At 43.4% G+C, this 23,034-nt stretch overlaps 1 protein-coding gene across 8 annotated transcripts in view; it reads right to left on the bottom strand.

The window, feature by feature from the left end:
* The window catches only part of LOC139564669 (myocyte-specific enhancer factor 2D homolog), a 79,214-nt gene that overhangs the window by 22,129 nt on the left and 34,051 nt on the right, over positions 1-23,034 (bottom strand). For all 8 annotated transcript variants that reach the window (XM_071384400.1, XM_071384398.1, XM_071384403.1 and 5 more), the window contains 3 exons: positions 16,682-17,033; positions 14,510-14,713; positions 2,997-3,131 (listed from right to left, as the gene is read on the bottom strand). In XM_071384400.1, the coding sequence (XP_071240501.1) occupies positions 2,997-3,131; positions 14,510-14,713; positions 16,682-16,735 (393 nt within the window). In that variant the 5' untranslated portion in view covers positions 16,736-17,033. The remainder of the gene's footprint in view (positions 1-2,996; positions 3,132-14,509; positions 14,714-16,681; positions 17,034-23,034) is intronic.

Below are 23,034 nucleotides of genomic sequence, written 5' to 3'. Positions count from 1 at the left end.
GCTGTAGCTCTTCTGACCCATAAGACCTGCGAGGGTGTCATGTCACGTACACAACTTCACTCAATATGCTGTATATGGCACAAATGTTCAGGGTACTATGGTGACAAAACCAATCTGCCTTGGACTCCACAGTAATAGAGATGTCTCAAATCCCAGAGCACCAGAAACTGAGAGAGAAAGAGGCAGAGAAAGAAAGAAAGCGCAAGTGAGGGTAGGGGAGAGAAGAAAAAAAAGAGAAAAGAGAAATAAAGAGAAAGACAAAGAAAGAGAGAGAGACAGAGAAAGCCCAAATGGGTAAGCCTACTGGGCATGCTGGTGGGCAGGTCTGGCGTCTGGAGAGGTAGTCTACAATATAAGGCAGAAGGTTACAGCACTGCAGCACTGCACACTGGCCAGGCAGAGAGGAGGGAGGGATGGATGGATGGGTGGAGGGATGGAAGTGGGGTTAGTGTGAGGGGGCAGAGGTGTGGAAACGTGGAGCATACAACACTGGGACAGCACTTCCTACATACACTTATCGTACACTCATTAAAATACTGTTTAATACTACACTGATGTACACTAAACTGTGCTGTGCCATTTGGACAGATATCTCTTGGATAACAAGTTATTCAGTGGTATTGCTAAGTTAGGTCAGATAACTGTCAGTGTGCATAATCTTAATACTAGAGTAGAGTGACTCATTCATTGTGTCAAGTGCATGGCATTATAACGGCCCTAAAATTAATCATATTGGATAAATAATAGTCTTTCAGCTTTTCCTCGGGCTAAGTGGGTTCATTGAAGGCAGCTCAAGGCCTTCAACAGCATAACAAAAAACAAACCTATTTTTCTCAGCGGCGCGCTACATTGGTGTATTTCCTAGATGCGAGGGTATCAGAATGAATTAAACTCATGCCCTACTTTCCTTCCCTCCCTCTTGTCCTAGAAGCCTTTGAAAGTTTCCCTTTCAACTTTAGGAAACGTCTCATCCTATTTGTTAGCAGTGATGGATTAAAACCACAAAAACAACTTTCGAACAACGTTCGGTTGACCTTTAAAGGTCCTTGATATTTGACTACAATGTTGATCTCACCAGTGAATACTCTGTATAATGCAATTAGATCGAATCGTTTCACAAAAATAATGCTCAGCTTTTATCTTAGTATTGTTGGAATACAGGAGGGAAAACAAGTGCTTTAAAGATTTCTAAAATAACTTCAAATGACAGAGAAATAAGGAAAAGTTGTCTCTCTTTTTAGTACAAATTTTCTGACAGTCACAGTCAATTTCAAACAAACACAACACATAACATTGCAAACAATATTAAGGAACATCTCTTAAATCTGAAAAGCTAAATCAGCTGTGTCACCAATTGGCAAGTTCCAGTCTTGCCTTATAATCCTGTACATCCCTATAGCCTGCCTAGCCTCCCTATGCTCCCTAGCACTTTCTACTCGACTCCGGGGATTGCAGTACGAGTGGGATTAAGCGTGTATATCCCAGCCCCCTAGCTGTCATGTTGGTAGATTATGATGCTGTTGAGGGAGATTGGTGCTGTATGCTTCCGTTTGCTACAGTAGGCCCTGTGAAAGGTGTGCCGGGCAAGGTGGGGGATGGGAGGCCAAAGCCAGTGCAAGCTTGCTTCCAATCGTCTGGGGTGGGAGCTACACTCTCCAGGGGGTGGCAGATTGAATTCTATTCTTCTTCTTTCTACTCGGAAATGCTTTTAGGAGTTATTTCAGCTCACCACAAACACCAAAGTGTTGGAGATACGGCTTAGGTTAAATTCAGGATAAGTAGTATTCACTGAATTCATTCAATAGAGAGACAAACTTTTTTGCTGAACCGCTGCTTTAATGTAACGGAGTGGTTGGGTGTGTGATAATATTATCAGTTTTGGAGAACAAAACTTTTCCATCACCATTGGGTTTTTTGTCTTAGTGACAATATCCTGCATAATACAGATTACGCAATACATTGTAGTACATGTTGTATAATACATTCTAAAAAACCAGGGCTTAAGTCAGGGATAGGTGTGTATATCTCCAGTTCAGCTCATCCTGTGAGCAGTAAAGTCCTTCACATTGGCCCGACGGGAACTCGATAGACAAAGTCCCATCCCTCGTGACCAATAGGGAGGCCAGATCAGACAGGAAGCCTGGTTGAAATTGAGTGCTCCTCATTAAACTGACGTTAATGGCATTATTGAGCCCTGGTGGAAAATAATGAATCATAAAAAAATTGGCACCGGAGAGAGGAATAAAAGAGGCAATGAACCGTGGCAGCGTGCCAATTACGAGGCAGCCCTGGAGAGTGTCTGACAAACACCCTGGAAAATGAGGAACAGCCTATCCGAACCTAGATGGTCACACTTTATCTGTAAAACTAACGCCCTTGAAAAGCATTCATTTGTACCATTCTTCTCACACTAACAATGGGGTGACAATGAATAATGAGAAGTATTTCTTTGAATGTGTTATGCCCCGTTTACCATGGCTTCCTCATATGCCACTTTTATGTAGTCTTTATGAAATCTGTCAATAGCTTATGAATGATTCTTGAGACCTGTGACCACTCTCCAATCAGACTGTTGAGCTCCGCGCCCCGACATCCTTACCCGGGCACACACGATCAGAGGGGGATTGTGGGTACAGAGGTGGGTGAGAGATGGAGAGGAGTGGGGGGTGGTGGGGTGCTCTGTGAGTATTTGGGTTGCTGTCTGCAACCGGATCTGGGTAAAATCCAGTCCGGTCCGGTAACACAGCAGTTCTGGTACAGCTCACGGTACTCACTGACAGCCTATAGCTCTGCATCATTTTATCAAACTCCTCGTCAATTTTTTTGTATTTCTCCTCAGTGTGGGGGGTGAGGGAGAAGGGCTCCTCAGGGTCTGGGCTCTCTGAGTCCCGGTGCTCTTTCTTGTTCAGAGCCTTGGTCCGTTCGTTCCCACAACGGAGAGAGAAGAGGAGAGAGAGGGAGGTTAGAGAACGTGACGAGAGGACAATGGTACTCACGCCATAGCGCTTGAACAGGATATCCAGGTCCTCGTTCTTGCGGTACTTGTCATCGTTTAACGGGCTTTGGTCGATGGAGTCGTCGCCGTCCGGCTCGGGGCTGTTGCAACTGTTAAAGCCTTTCTTTCGCAACGTCTGAAGCGGTTAGAGGAGGAAGAAGAAGAGGAAGGAGGAAAACATTTCATTTTCATGCACAATTATGTCAACAACACCCATTAACCAGACTGTACCACCATTTTAATTCTAATAATGATAAGGAAAAAAACAGCGATGGCATTCGAACAAAACCAGTAACATGATTCTGAGCCTCAGATAATATTTAAAATCGATCCATTCCAGGAAGGTCAATGTCAATGTTCACAACATCTATGACCGTTTCGAAGCCAACCACCTTTAAAGGTCTACTCTACACAAATCAACAAAGATGTCTGAAATAAGGAGTTATCACTGGACAATGACTAACATTTTCAACAACAATTTTCATCCACACACACACACACACACACACACACACACACACACACACACACACACACACACACACACACACACACACACACACACACACACACACACACACACACACACACACACACACACACACTTCAAAAGTTTGGGGTCAATTAAAAATGTCTTTGTTTGATGAAAGAAAAGCACATTTTTTGTCCATTAAAATAACACCGAAATGATCACACGGTTTATTTTAAGAATGTGAAATGCCAAAATAATAGTAGAGAATGATTTATTTCAGCTTTTATTACTTTCACCACATTCCCAGTGGGTCAAAAGTTTACATACACTCAATTAGTATTTGGTAGCATTGCCTTTAAATTGTTTAACTTGGGTCAAGGGGGGAAGAGGAAGGCACCTTGGGAGTGTTTAGGCAAGAGGCCTGCGGGCATACATATACCTGTAGTATGTACTCTGTCTATGCACACTAGGTAAGACCTGGGCAGACCACCCCCTGTATTTTGGTTAGCACACCAGGTGGCATTAAGAATAAGTAAGTAGGGGGTAGGTAAGGTAGGAGAGGGGGCTCTTTAACTTTAACTTTCTTTGCTTTGGTTCCATCCAGCCCTTTTTCCCCAAATTACCGTGTGAAGGAAGAATAAATTCCCTGTAAACGGTAATATTCTCTGCCTCGGTCATCCTTACCCGCACCTACAGTCACATACCTCTTTCACTCCACGGGGAGTTGAGTGTAGCAGGGTGTTGCGTTCCCTCTTCCAAGAGGCGTACGTAACATAATGGGGGCTCATCCGGGATCATTAAACCCACCGGACCCTGCTGCTCTGAGCTCTCTGTGATTGAGGTGTGCTGGTAGGTTGTGAGTTTGGATGACTTGTTTAGTTAAGCGTGTCCAGTAGGCTGCTGTGTACCATGGCTGCCTCAACAGTCTCCCAGTTTATTGAAGCGCCCTCTGTTGATCGTTTGGTGGGGTTGCGTAAAGTGGACTTTTGCGCCATAGCTGATCATTATGGAATCTTCGTCCCTGAGAAAGCCCGAAAGGCTGAGCTTTTGGTGCTAGTCAGGGAGGGTTCATTTCTCGTTGAAAGATGAGGAGAGGGAGGCTTCAGGAGAGGAGACAGATAGACCTTCCGATGCCAAGTCGGAGGACGGTGCGGAGGAAGGAGTTGCTCGTACCCCCTTTACATTGCCCCGATATGACCCTTTATCTTCTGCTTCGGGTCGTTCAGACAGGACTGCAAGGCTAAAGGTGAGGCTGGCCTGTTTGGAAATGGAGCAAAAAGATAGACAGATGAAGTTTGATGTAGAAATTAGGAAAATGAAAATCGACAAGGAGGTGAGGATCCGACAACTGGAGCTAGACGCTGGCTCCAATGCGATTTCACAACCTGCCCGTCATCAAGCCCACTTCGATGTGAGTAAAAATATTGCTTTAGTCCCTCCATTTCGGGAGTCGGAAGTTGATTACTATTTCTCTGCGTTTGAGCGTGTGGCCATTGCGCTACATTGGCCACTCGAGGTTTGGCCGCTCCTGTTGCAATGTAAATTGTCTGGGAAAGCCCAGGAATTAGTAGCTGCTCTCTCCCTGGAAGACAGTTTACAGTGCGATATAGTTAAAACAACCGTGTTGCATGCTTATGAGTTGGTGCCTGAAGCTTATAGGCAGCGCTTCAGGAACCACAAAAAACCCTCACCGTACGTTTGTTGAGATTGCTAGGGACAGAGAGTCTCTATTTTAATCACTGATGTTCTCCAATACCTTGACTTTGTCCTTAAGCCATTTTGCCACAACTTTGGAAGTATGCTTGGGGTCATTGTCCATTTGGAAAACCCATTTTCGACCAAGCTTTAACTTCCTGAATGATGTCTTGAGATGTTGCTTCAAAATATCCAAATAACTTTCCTCCCTCATACAGCTATCCTTTTTGTGAAGTGCACCAGTCCCTACTGCAGCAAATCACCCCCACAACATGATGCTGCCACACCCGTGCTTCACGGTTGGGATGATGTTCTTCGGCTTGCAAGCCTCCCTCCTTTTCCTCCAAACATAACGATTGTCATTATGGCTAAACAGTTATATTTTTGTTTAATCATACCAAAGGACATTTCTCCAAAAAGTATGATCTTTGTCCCCATGTGCAGTTGCAAACCGGAGCCTGGATTTTTTTATGGCGGTTTTGGAGCTGTGGCTTCTTCCTTGCTGAGCGGCCTTTCAGGTTATGTCGATATAGGACTCTTTTTACTGTGGATATAGATACTTTTGTACAGGTTTCCTCCAGCATCTTCACAAGGTCCTTTGCTGTTGTTCTGGGATTGATTTGCACTTTTCGTACGTTCATCGCTAGGAGAAAGAACACGTCTCTTTCCTGAGCGGTATGATGGCTGCGTGGTCCCATGGTGTTTATACTTGCGTACTATTGTTTGTACAGATGAACGTGGTACCTTCAGGCATTTGGAAATTGCTCCCAAGGAGGAACCAGACTTGTGGAGGTTTACAAATTTTTTTCTGAGGTCTTGGCTGATTTATTTCGATTTTCCCATGATGTCAAGCAAAGAGGCACTGATTTCGAAGGTAGGCCTTGAAATACATCCACAGGTACACCTACAATTGACTCAAATTATGTCAATTAGCCTATCAGAAGCTTCTAAAGCCATGACGACATTTTCTGGAATTTTCTAAGCTGTTTAAAGTCAGTCAACTTAGTGTATGTAAACTTCTGACCCACTGGAATTGTGATACAGTGAATTATAAGTGAAATAATCTGTCTGTAAACAATTGTTGGAAAAATTACTTGTCATGCACAAAGTAGATGTCCTAACTGACTTGCCAAAACTATAGTTTGTTAACAAGAAATTTGTGGAGTGGTTGAAAAACGAGTTTTAATGACTCCAACCTGAGTGTATGTAAACTTCCGACTTCAACTGTACGTAGGCGTACCAAGGCCCATTTTCAGCAACCATCACTCGTGTTCCAATGGCATGTTGTGTTAGCTAATCCAAGTTTATCATTTTAAAAGGCAAATTGATCATGAGAGAACCCTTTTGCAATTATGTTAGCACAGCTGAAAACTGTTGTTCTGATTTAAGAAGCAATACAACTGGCCTTCTTTAGACTAGTTGAGTATCTGGAGCATCAGCATTTGTGCATTTGATTACAGGCTCAAAATGGCCAGAAACAAAGAACTTTCTTCTGAAACTCGTCACTCTATTATTTTTCTGAGAAATTGCCAAGAAACTGAAGATCTTGTACAACGCTGTGTACTACTCACTTCACAGAACAGCACAAACTGGCTCTAACCAGGATAGAAAGATGAGTGGGAGGCCCCAGGGCACAACTGAGCAAGAGGACCAGTACATTAGTGTCTAGTTTGAGAAACCGACACCTCACAAGTCCCCAACTGGCAGCTTCATTAAATAGTACCTGCAAAACACGAGTCTCAACGTCAACAGTGAAGAGGCTACTCCGGGATGCTGGCCTTCTAGACAGAGTTCCTCTGTCCAGTAACTGTTCTTTTGTCCATCTTAATCTTTTATTTTTATTGGCCAGTCTGAGTTATGGCTTTCTCTTTGCAACTATGCCTAGAAGGCCAGCATCCCGGAGTCGCCTCTTCACTGTTGACTGGTGTTTTGCGGATACTATTTAATGAAGCTGCATCAGATGACCTGGCCTCCAATCCCCCGACCTCAACCCAATTGAGGTGGTTTGGGATGAGTTGGACCGCAGAGTGAAGGAAAAGCAGCCAACAAATGCTCAGCATGTGTGGGAACTCCTTCAAGACTGTTGGGAAAGCATTCCAGGTGACTACCTCTTGAAGCTGGTTGAGAATGCCAAGAGTATGCAAAGCTGTCATCAAGGCAAAGGGTGGCTACTTTGAAGAATCTAAAATCTATTTTTGATTTGTTTAACACTTATTTGGTATGTTATTTCATAGTTTTGATGTCTTCACTATTATTCTACAATGTACAAAATAGTAAAAATAGAGAGAAACCCTGGAATGAGTAGGAATCCAAACTTTTGACTGGTACTGTATATAGTAGTATGGCGCAAATTAAGGTTAAGTGCCTTGTTTAAGGGCACATCAACATTTTTTTTTCTCTGTCGGCTCGGATATTCGAGCACCTCTAAATTGGTGTGAAGCGCCACGCCAACAAAAGCTATTGAGCAAAGGTAAAGAATAGGGGGTGAAACAGAAGCACACCGCGGTGTTAGCCAGCCACAGAGTTGGGCAGTCAGGCCATTTCAGCTCTAATGCACAGTGGAAAGGGTCTTATTTTGACATGATTCTGGAAACAAGCTTAACTGTAAGTAGCTTTGCCAGTGGGATCTGGACCAAACAGCAAACCAGATCCCGACAAAATGGATTCCCACCTAGAGTGTGGCAAATTCTTCCACATGACAGATGTACTATTCAGTTCTATTGTATATGGAAAAGGGGGAATGTGTATTTAAGTAAAGCAACATAAATAAATGGGTATCTACAGTATTGTGTGGCAGAGAGATGACTGTATTATCCGCCATACAGTGAGTGCTGCCTGATGGAGATTTGATTAGTAGATAAGTGGATGTTCTCTAGGACACCCACTAGGGACGATCACTGTTCTGTGTAGTGAGGATGACTCAATAACATGGAATTCAATGCCAAGCTGAGAGGCAGAGAGAATAAAAGACGTAAAAAGACTAATGCAGTCATTAGCTACCCAACTGTGAAGTTAAATCCAGGTTTACTGAGCTAAACCACCCAATACAGATCAAATTCACTCTAAATATTATTATCCATAATGTATAGTGTGATATCCATAATATATATTATATTCATATTATTACACACAGTGTGAAATACATTCCACCCACATAGAGATGACTCTTTCATCTGTACCCGGTTTATCTGTTCAGGTGTATCAATTAAAATCAGTGCACTGATCAAATTAGAGACTAGAACTTCCTGACACTGTTTAGCCACCATGCTGTTTATTCTGCACTGTTAATGGAAAACATGATCCGTGTGTCTGTGCTGACCTAAAAAACAAAAAACTGACAATGACAACATCTGACAAAAGTCTGTGCAGGGACGTGGTAGAGTCATGGACATATGCAGCCGACTGTCAACAAAAACAAAATCGCTACATACAAAACTGCCCTGACAATAGGACATGGCAGTCCTATATAATGTTACACACACGCAGAAGTCGGTCAGCTGATCAGCTTGTTTCAGTCAGCTCCATCTGTTCACCGGTCCCTCCGCACCTCTCCCCCGCTGGCACACTCTTTCAAGTGCTGCCCTCTATTGTGTTGCCAGGGTAAGATTCCCCTGCAGAGCAGCACACAGTCTGACTGGCTGGGCTGTGAGCATCCCTGCCCCTCCCCCTCTGGCACTCTCGTCCTATCTTCTGCTCTCCCTTGCTCTCTCTTTCATTCTCTCGCGGTCGCTCAGTCCTCGTCTTTCTCTCTCCAGCTGTATCTCTCGCTTTCCTTCACCTTTCACCCTCTTCTCTTTCACTCTATCCATTTATATTCATTTCTCTTTCTCCATCTTTTTCTCTCAGGATCTCATAATCGATCCATACAGTCCTCTCACGTCATCCTCCTACATGTTCTCCTGTGCTGCTCTCCTTTATCCTCTTATCCGGCCTTCACTTTCCTCCATCTCCTGTCTATCCATCTCTCACTTCTGTCTTTTGACCTGCTCTCCCTCTTTTGACCTATTCCCACAGCTTATCATCCTACTTTTTGCTCCCAAAATGCCATCTCTCCTTTTCTCCAATTCTACCTTCTCTCTTTAGAATGGAAGTATGTGGTGAGTAGTACGGGCCGGGGCCCAGGAACACAAAGGCATAATGTAATGTCACGTCCCATTTGCAGTTGCTCGCATTCAGGTACATTGTGCCCCCCCAGGGCATCTTGTAAGCCTCTGCTTACTACACTACAGGGCTGCCAAATAACACATCACTGAGTGGCCATAGAGGCTCTGTCCGGCTCTATCCTCATTCATTCGACTAGTAGTACATCCCTGAAGAATGTCTCCACTATTACTACAATGGCCAGCGGTGGGTGTTATTACTTATACATGTGGTTAATGGACCCCCTCTATCACACCATCTCAGGAGGGGCCAATGGCTTGCTTCCTCACAGAGGTAGCGGACCATGCCCTCATTGGATATGGATGGTCTGGAATCTGCCGGATGACAGTGAGGAGGCCCATATGATCTGTATCACAGACCGAGCAATCGTATCCTGTTGTATTTTTCTTTTACCGTTATTTAACTAGGCAAGTCAGTTAATAACAAATTCTTATTTTCAATGACGGCCTAGGAACAGTGGGTTAACTGCCTTGTTCAGGGGCAGAACGACAGATTTTTACCTTGTCAGCTCGGGGATTCGATCTGGTAACCTTTCGGTTACTAGTCCAACGCTCTAACCACTAGGCTACCTGCTGCCCCATTTAACAGTCTGTCTAAAATGGGAATAATGCTGCATAAGCTCTTTCAAAAAATTGAGATTCATTTTAACTTAGGCATCAAATCACACTATTTATTTAGCTTGCCGTGATGAATAAATAAATGCGGCTTTCATTTGCTCTTAAATAATCAATCATGCCCCATTAATGTTCCTGGCAGTAACAACAACAAACATGATGCAGACTAAGTGCCTGTTTAACAAAAACAAAAAACTGAATCTGATTAGATACCATTTACCATCACACCCTGATGCATCATAATAAAACATATTACCGTCTCCATGGCGATCAAGTCACCTCCATGACCTTTGGAGGTGACTTGATAAGGAGCCCCCATTGACCCTGTCCTGTCCCGATTAGGATATTGGAATATGACAGGTCTTAGGGCACGTCCCAGGAATTTGGCTGACATGGCAAAACAGGATTATTCTGATGGAGGGAGAATCGTCAGGGCAACAGAGGGAGGCCCGCCTCATGAGGAACCATCAGCGTCATGATAGGACAGTTCCGAATATCTCCATATTGGAAAGTGATGGGCAATTATGTTCTAATTAGAATAAATTACTCATGGGGAATCTTGTCAAGTGCTGTTTTGTGGTGCGTGTCATGAGGAGCTCCTCTCACCGTGACCTTGAATCAGGGCAGTGACAAAGTCTTTAAGCCATGCTATGGTAAGATCTTCCTCTTTGAGCTACTTAAGAAAAAGGGCATCCCCTCTTCTTCCTCTCTCCTCTCCCTGGCTATTCATCTCCCTCCTCATTCAGAGCTCATTCTCCATCACTTTTCCTTCCCTCGCCCCTGATTGGGATCTGCAGTGAAGCGGATTAACACGTTCTGGCAGTAGAGGCAGGCTGCCCACACACACACACTACACGTGCAGCACAGAGAAGCTGTGTGTGTACATATGCATCACCTCCCAGCTGTGTACTAGAGTGAAGGAATGCCCAACTGTGTGAAGAAAATTGTGTGTACCAGTCAAATGTTTGGACAACTCATTCCACTGTTTTTCTTTATTTTTTTACTATTTTCTACATTGTAGAAAAATAGTGAAGACATCAACTGAAATAACACATATGGAGTAAGGTAGTAACCAAAATGTTAAACAAATTAAAATATATTTTAGATTCTTCAAAGTAGCCAGCCTTTGCCTTGATGACAGCTTTGCACACTCTTGGCATTCTCAACCAGCTTCACCTGGAATGCTTTTCCAACAATCTTGAAGGAGTTCCCACATTGTCGGCTGCTTTTCCTTCACTCTGCGGTCCAACTCATCCCAAACCATCTCAATTGGGTTTAGGTCGGGTGATTGGAGGCCAGGTCATCTGATGCAGCACTCAATCACTCTCCTTCTTGGTCAAATAGCCCTTACACAGCCTGGAGGTGTGTTGGGTCATTGTCCTGTTGAAAAACAAATGATAGTCCCACTAAGCGCAAACCAGATGGAATGGGGTATCGCTGCAGAATGCTGTAGTAGCCATGCTGGTTAAGTGTGCCATGAATTCTAAATAAATCACAGACAGTGTCACCAGCAAAGCACCATCACACTTCCATGCTTCACGGTGGGAACCACACATGCAGAGATCATCCGTTTACCGACTCTGCATCTCACGAAGACACGGCGGTTAGAACCAGAAATCTCAAATTTGGACTCATCAGACCAAAGGACAGATTTCCACTGGTCTAATGTCCATTGCTCGTGTTTCTTGGCCCAAGCAAGTCTCTTCTTCTTATTGCTGTCCTTTAGTAGTGGTTTCTTTGCAGCAATTTGACCATGAAGGCCTGATTCACACAGTCTCCTCTGAACAGTTACTTGACCTCTGAAGCATTTATTTGGGCTGCCAATTTCTGAGGCTGATAACTCTAATGAACGTATCTTCTGCAGCAGAGGTAACTCTGGGTCTTCCTTTCCTGTGGCGGTCCTCATGGGAGCCAGTTTCATCATAGCGCTTGATGGCTTGTGTGACTGCACTTTAAGAAACTTTGAATTTCTTTAAATGTTCCACATTGACTGACCTTCATGTCTTAAAGTAATGGACTGTCGTTTCTCTTTGCTTATTTGAGCTTGGTCTTTTACCAATTAGGGCTATCTTCTGTATACCACCCCTACCTTGTCGCAACACAACTGATTGGCTCAAATGCATTAAGAAATTCCACAAATTAACTTTTAACAAGGCACACCTGTTAATTGAAATGCATTCCAGGTGACTACCTCATGAAGCTGGTTGAGAGAATGCCAAGAGTGTGCAAAGCTGTCATCAAGGCAAAGGGTGGCTACTTTAAAGAATCTAAAATATAACATATATTTTAATTTGTTGAACACTTTTGGTTACTACATGATTCCATATGTGTCATTTTTGTGTTGATGTCTTCACTATTATTCTACAACGTAGAAAATTGTAGAAATAAAGAAAAACCCTTGAATGAGTTGATGTCCAAACTTTTGACTGGTACTGTATGTATGCACATTTCAGTTTTAGTATCAGTGCTTTTGAGCATTGGGTCTGTATATTTGTGTGTTTGTATATTTATGTGTGTGTATATTAATGTACTGTGTGTGTGTGTGTGTGCGCGTGCGAGTAGGGTACATAATAAGCATAACATATGACTAAGTGTGTGTGCGTGACTGCATCCAACTCCATAATTCATACACCAAAGCACTTGCTTGGAGAGACGCGGGGAGGCAGAGCGGCAAATGGACACATTTTGTGCCTATCCGCTCAACCCCTCTCCTCTCTCTCCCTGTCTTTCCCCGCTCACCAGTGCCAAGCGATTCATCTAAACTCTGCCCCTCTCCCTCGCTAAACAATACAGATCAAACTAAACAAGCTAGAAGGAGCCTCTCGGTCTGAGGAATGGCAGTAGAACAGTGGTTCTCCTCTGGGCCTGAGGCTTGCTGAAGGAGATGGAGATGCATGGGGGAACCCTCATATGGATTCAGGCAGTGACACACTCCCGCGCCGAGGCATCTGGCCTGAATATTGCATGAGGCATTCTCACGGGCCACTGCAGAGCGGGCGCATGCACACAAACATGAAGGCTTACACACAAATACAGGCAGACACACACACAGTCATTGGAGCTTAAGCTAATGTGGCCCGGAGCGGCCCAAATCCCTGCCACAGCCCTCACCTCTGCCATCCACAGACAGAAAGACAGAGGAGAGAGAAACAGCGAGAGAGACACTCTGAATGCCATCTCAGTTATTCCACGTGGTAATGGACAGCTGCAATGGCTGTACCAAGAATTTCATGATCCAGTGACATGGTCTTTATAGAACGAAAAGGCTTCACTGTATATGAATTATAAGTGGTAAGTTAATATTTAAATAGCCAGTTAAAATGTTTCTGCCCATTTGTTATGAATCCATGAGAAAACCTGTGTATAAAAGGGTCAAGGCAGATAAATGATACCGCACATCCATGTTGGTGAAAAAAAGATACCACTTGAGCGCTCATTCGCTCAATGTAACCTCATTCACATTCCCCATCTAGAAACTCTCTCTATGCTCCTCCTCCTTCGTGCAACCCTCCATTTTGTGATAGCGTGGTTCCAGGGGGACCGGAGGCTTTTTGTTGGAGTGGCCTTGTAGCCCCGGCCAAGGCTAGGGGGTGGTGACAGCAGGTCCAGCTGTCCCTACCTCTGCCCTCCCACCATGATCCCAGGCACCAGGCAGCCAGCCAGGCCTGGATGGATGGATACTGGAACAGGCCCCACACGAGCCTGTAATCTGGCCACAGCACACTGGTGTACATTTAGGGCCTTCTAGAGCCAGCCTATGTTAGCTAGGGGCGGCCATGCTAGGCTAACTGCCCTCAGTCTCTCTCTCGAGATCTGTTTCCTTCTCGGTCTCTCTGAGGTAATGTCATGGAAGTTACTGTACCTGCCCTCTCACTAGACATTTGCTTTAAGAGGAATTAAGGCTTGTAGCTTGTGTTTATATTTGTCTACTCTGGCTATGACAAAACACAACATCCAAACAACTCTGGATTCAACCAAGGATTCAGAGAAAAGCACACACCAAAAAATAAAAGTGATCTTGAATACTCTAAAAAAGAAAAGAGAAAGAAAAAAACATCCCTTTCTCTTGCTACATAAATAAAGACCTGATGGCTTTGGATTGAAAGCGCTCATCCAGACCAGAGTGGTAGTAGTCAAAAATAAAACAGCTCTTGATATCAAGAAAACATAACACCAGGTCACGTGGGCCTGTTATCAAATATAAATCATGAACAGAAATATTCGCTACTTAATTTATCAACAAAATGTTAAAAAAAATATAATACAAAATAAAACAATCAACAGGTTATAGGCAAACCCTAAAATAAAGTGTTATCAAATGTAAAATACCTTCTAAACAAACATATTATGACCATATTACAACCACGGATGTAAAAACAAAATGAAACACAGCGAGCCATTTCATTACCGCCTCTCCTCCATGGCACTGTACTAAAATACCATATTGTAACACCTCTCCCCTCCCCCATATCCCCCTCAACCTCAGAACACACAACCACCCTGTTCACTCTCTCCTGCAGGGAACTACACAGTAACACCTCTCCTCCTCCTCCTCTCTCCCTCCTCCATTACCTCCATGATGTCGACGTTGGTCCGGCTCTCGTGGGGCTCGTTGTACTCGGTGTATTTGAGCAGGACCTTGTCCATGTCGGTGCTGGCGTACTGGAACAGCTTGTTGGAGTGGTTGAAGATGATGAGGGCGATCTCACAGTCGCACAGCACGCTCAGCTCATACGCCTTCTTCATCAGGCCAAACTTCCTCTTGGTGAACGTCACCTGTGAGGGGAGGGATGGTGTGGGTGTATTAGAGGGTGGTAGGGAAGGGATGTTGTGGGGCAGGGTATTGGGAAGGAGAAGGGGGGATTGGCAGGTGATATTGGGAAGGGGAGAGGGATATTTGGCATAGAAGGAAAGAGGAAGAACAATAACATTAGCGATACTGTAAAAGTGAAGGAATTTGTAGTACTGTATAATAATTGGTTAAACGTAATACAGAGGGACTGGGAGGGACTATATCAATAACAGTAAATAATAGTCTCTTAGAGAACAGCCAATGTGTGAACAAACAACACATTACAGACAGCTAATTAAAGGTGACAACAGGGATGAGGTCCTGCAGTGTGTTGTGGTTGTGTTTAATACTACTCCCTTGGTTTTGAGGCATTTATGCAAATAGGGGAATTTGAGTTTGTTTGTTTTGCTGTAGACAGGATCAGAGAGGAGCGCGAAGAAGGAGATGCACGGAAAGGAACCACACTGCCATGTGAGACCTTCAATTGCTCGCTCTCTCTTTCTCACTCTCTCCATCTCCCCTCTCTCTCTATAATTGCTTGAGCACCCCCATGTTACACTGATGCCTCTCTGTGGGGCAGGAGCCAGCTTGTGCTCTCTCCCTTGTCCTCCCCACGGTCTCAGTCTCCCTCTCTCACTGTCTCCGTCTCTCTCGTTTCCTCGCTCTCATTTTCTTTTCTCTCCCTTTTCCTCTCTGCGTCGTTCTTGCTCACTCATTGCTTCCCGCTGCCACAAATCAAATTATATTGGGGTCGTATCCATGGGCAACCGCCTACCACCTCCCTCCCTCAAACCCCATCACACACACTCCCACAATCATCTCCACACACACACACACACTCCCACAATCATCTCCACACACACACACTCCCACAATCATCTCCACACACACACACACACACACACACACACACACACACACACACACACACACACACACACACACACACACACAGAGAGCAGAACATAGAAACAAGGGGAAGAAAGTTCAGCGAGGACAATGGCAAGCCAGGCTCACAGAGCTGATAAACAATACTATTACAATGATTCTCATAACCAATTATAAGATGGTTTATCATGAAGAGAAATGCTCTGATTTGTCGGAGGCGTGAGGTACACCGAGTCTTCAACAATAATTAGTCTTGATCCTTCCTTCGACATGAATGCCAAGATAAACAAGCTGAACATAACTGACATTAAGAACAGAATTGCAAGTAACCAATGGCAACGAACGACAGAACAAGACATCCGCCATGAGAGGGATGAGTTGTTTCATGACCGTGTCCTGACGAGTGTGGTTGTGTGGCGAGGAGAGGAGGAAGCCACAGTGACAACCACAGCCTCCCCAGCTGCTCTACTTTCTGCACCTGCAATGTTTCAGGAGTGTTCATGGTCTCTGTAGCATTCGGCGTTCAGTCAATAATCCATTACTATGTAAACTATTTGTGGTTCTCACGCTCTCTTTTCACAACATGTATTTCACATGCTGTTGAATTTCCGTCAGAGTCTATAGCCTTGGGGTCGGGGCCAATCCATTAGTGCTAATGACAGTATCTTGTGATCAACATCTAGTAGGATGATGGTTCACCAATATTTCTATCAACTTTTGATGAATCAACATAATGCTTGAATGCCTGAAGCATTTTGAGTCTCTGTGTGTGCTGCTCTATGAAAATGGGCACCTATAAAGAAATACAAAAAGCTTAAGATGATTTCAGGACCTCGGGCTACCTAGTGTCTAAAATACTCAGGTTCTACTCAGCCAGGGACATTTTGGGGATGGCAGACGCATCACATCCATTACTCAATAAGCTCAATGAACCAAAGCCCATTAACCAGTTGACTCATTTTAGAAGGATCATTTAGCCTTTCATCGTCTTGGAAAAATACTGGTGTAGTCATAGGCATGATAGAGTTTCTACATACAAAGAAACATTATCCACACACACACACCTGTCTGTTCCGTTCATCTGTGATCCTCTGTATTTGGATCTTTTTCCTTCCCATGGTTCCGGTCTGGCGGTGGGAGGGGCAGGGGGGCGTGGCGGGGTCGGAGGGCACGGCTGTCCTGTGGAGGTGGTTGGTGGGCACTGTTGCCGACTAGGCGTTTGGCTGTCGCACTCTTTCTCGTACACACTCTCTCTATCTCCCTCCGCTCCACCTGTCTGAGGCAGCTGGTCTAGGAGCTCTTACCCCTGCAGGAAATAAGGAAGAAGAATGGGGCCACGTGGCGGGGCCTTCAGATCATGGTCTGTACAGCAGGCAGGTCATCCACTGGTCCTCTGAATCTGCAGGTGTGTTACTCCTGGAAAACAGAGAGCATCGGATCAGTATGACATTCAGGAGAGGTAGAGGTATCGTTCATGTACCATTCCTGCCAACATCCTTCAGAATCCACAATTGTCTTAGCCTTTTAACCTCAACAGTACTCGACAGAGAAACTAAAGCGATGCATTTAAGTCAGGGTTCCTTTCGGACAAATTAGAAGCACGCTTCGAAAGAGCAGCCGCAGCAGCAGCGGGGGGAACTGAAGGATGGGGAAGCCTTCTCTTGGGGTTAGTGTTCCATGGGGGCAAGTGTGCCTGGCGCACTGTGGAGCGGGAGCCCCTCAGGGGGGCCACGGGGAGGGAGGCTGTGCTGTGTCAGCTTTATTAGAGGCATCACCGCCACATAACTGATCTGTTGGTTGCCCACAGCAACTCGCTGCCTGCCCGACCTGACGTGCTGCATGTGATTCCCAATTGAATGCCGAGCCCGGCCCCATGGCCCAGTGAGGCTGCTCGCCATGTGTGGGCGGGACGCTAGTGCTCAGAGATTCCGTTTTGAAGTAGGCTCTAGGATTCTGTCACTGAACCCGTAATGTTATCATTACCACTAGGTTTTGTTATCTAAACTGTGGTAATTTGGCACAGTTCCATGTTAGATAACCAACTGTGTTCCTTTAATATAAGGAAAATAAGTGTATTTAAAGATAAATATTTAATTGAAGACAGAAAAGTCCAGGTCAAATCCGCAGTTGAATTAATAACAAAGCTGGCCACCCCATCTCTGTTTTGGTAAAAAGCTGAGGGATGGGACTGGATAAATGTAACCACTCTCAAATTCATAGAAAGAGCTATGGACCGACCATCTATAAGAATCTAAATGATCATTTTAACTATGTTTTGAGGCTATATAGTGTTTGTTTATATTTATAATGTTTACAAACATTGGAGTAAAAACAAGCTGTTATTTTGGATTCTGATAGGGTGTGACAGTTGAACTAAGCTCATGAGGCATTTCTAAAGTTATATTCTTTTAAGAATCATTAGGTAAATATCATTATTTGAATTAGTTCAAAAGTGGGTGCAGCAACTGCAGATTGCCCCTTTAACTAAACAGGGTTTTATTATTTATTTTTTTGCAATGTATAGCAATTTCTAACAACAAAAAGAGAGAGGGCAAATGAGAGAGTGCAGAGTACGTGTGCATATGAATGAATGAACGAACGAGCAGACAGCAACCTGGGAATGGCAACAGAGGCATGGACCATTTTAATTAAGCCCCACTACTACTACTATTTGTGGTTCAGCCTTAAAAATAGCTCTCTATATATACATCCAGACTGTGTACTGTTCCAACACACCCGCATGACAGTGGGAGCCGAGTCATTGCATTAGAGAGAGTGCATCTGGAAAGCCTTGAGTGCAGTTTCAACACTACATCACCCATTGTTTACCTGAGAGAATAGTAAAACCACCCCCTGATTAATGCCTGCTCTGCCTCTATTACCATAAAAAACAAAACAATGACGTGATAGAAAGGGTTCTGTGTGTCGATGTGTGCACATACCACACATTTGCTTATAGTTGATGCAATTGCATTCAATATGGCAATGCGTTCTCCATGAATTATGCACTACGTATTTGGCTTGGAGGCAGGACAATGGGAGAAGTCTGAGAAAAGGGTGTTATGCATGTCATAGTTGTTCTCTTAAAAATAAAGCCCAAACAAAAGAACTAGAGGCAGCTTCAGCTCTCGTTTTACATGGAAAATATGGAGGGGGTTGTATTAGGTCATTTCCGCGGCAATGGAATTACGCTTTGACGCTTTCTCACTTTGGCATACATTTTCAACAAAAACAATTGATTTCAAAGTTCAACAAAGCAATGCACAAGGACTACTTTGAACAATTTACACAGAACATTTCACAAAAACACATTTACTGGAAGAACTGTGCAGATGCAAAGTTTGGTAACATAATTACTGTAAAATCTCCCTCAGTTTTTTACGCAACCACATTTTAGAAAAACGTAAATATCTGTTCCAATTAAGATTAAAATATGTCTGCAGAAAGAAATTCGACACCATTAGTTTGAAAAATTATATTTTGGTTATTGAACTACAGTAGGTGTAGTGGATTTACATCTGGTAACAGAGTTACGGTAACGGAATTACATCATGAGTCCCTGATCTGTACTATATAGAAATGCATAATTATGGCTATGAATATAATTCTCTTCATGGTGATGTATCCTGAATAGGTACAGAAAAAAGGTAGAAATATGCAACATCCTTCTTTTGGGTATTATTCTACACACTGGGTATTATTGTAATGAGCTCCGCCCCCAAACAAGACCACATTTGGTCTGTCCGGACTAGACCAAATCTAAAACAATCATAGGCGTCTGTTTCACAAGATTGGACATCACAGTAGAGTCGAGTACAGTACAGCAGAGCACAGTAAAGTAGATATGTTCAGTATAGTACATTCAATTATACTGTACTTTACTAGTGTACTGTACTACTTTACTCTACTGTCCAAACTTGTGAAACATAGACTTCTATGATTGGAACAAATTTGGTCCGGCCAGGGCGGACTGACCAAATTTCAACATCCATGGACGTGCGATGTTGGTCAGTGCCCAGTGGGTGAGGATGCTTGTTACAGTAAATGGAAAGAGGGTTGGTGTCAGTAAGAACCGAGAGAGGTGACATTAATGAGAGAGAGAGAGGAGAGAGAGAGGCAAGAAGAGCCTTCTATGCCATCAAAAGGAACATAAAATTTGACATACCAATTAGGATCTGTCAAAAAAACATTTGAATCAGTTCTAGAACTCATTGCCCTTTATGTTTGTGAGGTCTGGGATCCACTCACCAAACAAGAATTCACAAAATGGGACAAACATCAAATTGAGACTGCATGCAGAATTCTGCAAAAATATTCTCTGTGTACAACCATAAAACAACAAATATCATGCAGAGCAGAATTAGGTCGATACCCCTCTAATTATCGAAAACCAGAAAAGAGACGTTAAATTCTACAACCACCTAAAAGGAAGCGATTCCCAGACATTACATAACAAAGCCATCACCTACAGAGAGATGAACCTGGAGAAGAGTCCCCTAAGCACTGCTGGTCCAGCAACACAATTAGGCCCAACCAAATCATAAGAAAACAAAAAGATAATTACTTGACACATTGGATTGTTATTATTTTTTTTTTAAACAGAGCAAACTAGAATGCTATTTGGCCCTAAACAGAGAGTACACAGTGACAGAATACCTGACCACAGTGACTGACACAAAATTAAGGAAATCTTTGACTATGTACAGACTCAGTGAACATAGCCTTGCTATTGAGAAAGGCCGCTGAAGGCAGACCTGGCTCTCAAGAGAAGACAGGCTATGTGCACACTGCCCACAAAATTAGGTGGAAACTGAGCTGCACTTCCTAATCTCCTGCCAAATGTATGACCATATTAGAGACACATATTTCCCTCAGATTACAGAGACCCACAAAGAATCTGAAAACACATACAATTTTGATAAACTCCCATATCTATTAAGTGAAATACCAGTGTGCAATCACAGTAGTAAGATTTGTGACTTGTTGCCACATGAAAAGGGAAACCAGTGAAGAACAAACACCATTGTAAATACAACCTATATTTATGTTTATTTATTTTCCCATTTGTACTTTAACTATTTGTACATCATTACAACACTGTATATAGACATAATATGATATTTGAAATGTCTTTATTCTTTTGGCAGTGTGGTGCCAGGACAACAACCGCTCCCTCAATGTGAGCAAAACAAAGGAGCTGATCGTGGACTATAGGACTACAGGCCCCCATTCACATCGACAGGGCTGAAGTGGAGTGGGTCGAGATGTTTCAAGTTTCTTGTTGTCCACATCACCAACAAACTATTATAGTCCAAACACACCAAGACAGTTGTGAAGAGGGCACGACAACACCTTTTCCTTCAGGAGACTGAAAAGGTTTGGCATTGGTCCCCAGATCCTCAAAAAGTTCTACAGCTGCACCATCGAGAACACCCTGACCGGTTGCATCACCGCCTGGTATGGCAACTGCTCGGCATCTTACCTTAAGGCGCTACAGAGGGTAGTGCGTATGGCCCAGTACATCACTGGGGCCAAGCTTCCTGACATCCAGGACCTATATAATAGGAGGTGTCAGAGGAAGGCCCAAAGTAATTGTCAAAGACTCCAGTCACCCAAGTCCATAAACTGTTCTCTCTGCTACTGCACCGCAAGCCGTACCGGAGCGCCAAGTCTAGGACCAAAAGGCTCCTTAACCGCTTCTACCCCCAAGCCATAAGACTGAACCAGGTTTTCCTCTAGGATTTTGCCTGTGCTTAGCTCTATACGTTTATTTTTATCATAAAAGACTCCATAGCCTTGCCCATGACAAGTATACCCATAACATGATGCAGCCACCACTATGCTTGAAAGTATGAAGAGTGGTACTCAGTGATTTTTGTGTTGGATTTGCCCCAAACATAACGCTTTGTAGGCAGGACATAAAGTTCATTTCTTTGCAATATGGCACTGTCTTCCTTTTTTTCACTCTGTAATTTAGGTTAGTATTGTGGAGTAACTACAACGTTGTTGATCCATCCTCAGTTTTCTCCTACCACAGCCATTAAAACGCTAACTGTTTTAAAGTCACCATTTGCCTCATGGTGAAATCCCTGAGTGGTTTCCTTCCTCTCCGGCAACCGAGTTAGGAAGGATTCCTGTATCTTTGTATTGATTGGGTGTATTGATACACTATCCAAAGTGTAATTAATAACTTCGCCATGCTCAAAGGGATATTCAATGGTCGGCTTTACTTTTTTCCATCTACCATTACGTGCCCTTCTTTACGGGGCATTGGAGAACCTCCCTGGTCTTTGTGGTTGAATCTGTGTCTGAAATTCACTGCTCGACTGAGGGACCTTACAGATAATTGTATGTGTGGGGTAATCATGTTAAAAAACATTATTTTTAATAATCTTAAAACACTATTTAATAACTATTAAAACACTATTAAAACACAACTTAAGCAAATGTTTACTTCTGAACTTATTTAGGCTTGCCATAACAAAGGGGTTAAACATTTCTAAAGACATAATTCCACTTTGCCATTATGGGGTATTGTGTGAACGCCATTGACACACAATCTCAATTTAATAAATTTAAAATTCAGGCTGTAACAAAATGTGTAAAAAGTCAATGGGTGTGAATACTTTCTGAAGTGTTGATATTAGTTGGCAGGGGTATTTACTTCAACATTATTGTGTTTTGATGTAAATCTAATACCTTTCAATAATTTTTCTGGTCAATGTTGTCCAAGACCCTTTTTTCCATATGTTTGAGCAGAAATGAAAGCCTTTCCTTATTCCACATTTTTTGGATGGAAAATGGTTGCAAAATGTTTATATGCCTTCATTTCTAAAACATTTAATTTGACATGCTCCTATGAACTTCATATGTGTGTGCTCATAGGTCCTTTTAGATGTAAATGCCCAATATAATAGCAAACCATAGAAACTCTGGAGTACCATAGAAACTCTGGAGTGGGTTGTTATATTTGCCAAAGACTGTAGAAGTAACAGGTTTATACTGAAAATACTCAAACTAAAACAGAAAACACTTTTGAGTTTTATGTTATACACTCAAATAGTAGAAGACTAGTGAGTGAGCAGAGCACTACTCCTTCCATAAGAACATTGGTCTACAGTTCAAAGGCAGCGGTCAGTGGGATTTGTTTTGGGATGCGGGCCGGTCACACATGAAAAGGCTGCTTTATCTGCCCGGGTGTTCAAACCTTGACATTTTACCCTTCATGCTGCGGGAGTCAGCCTCCCATGTCTGATGTCAGGTAGAATCTCTCCTCTCACATTGAAGGCAGAGGGCCTGGAGAGTGTCTACTGACTGGCTGAATTAAGGAGTGTGAGACACTTTAGACAAGGAACAGATTAACACTGATAAAAGCTATTCTGCAGTGGTCCTTACATTGAGCCCTGAGGAACCCCTA

This window comes from Salvelinus alpinus, chromosome 35, assembly GCF_045679555.1.
Source record: "Salvelinus alpinus chromosome 35, SLU_Salpinus.1, whole genome shotgun sequence".
Classification (NCBI taxonomy): Eukaryota; Metazoa; Chordata; class Actinopteri; order Salmoniformes; family Salmonidae; genus Salvelinus; species Salvelinus alpinus.
This window is presented reverse-complemented; position numbering and strand designations above follow the sequence as displayed.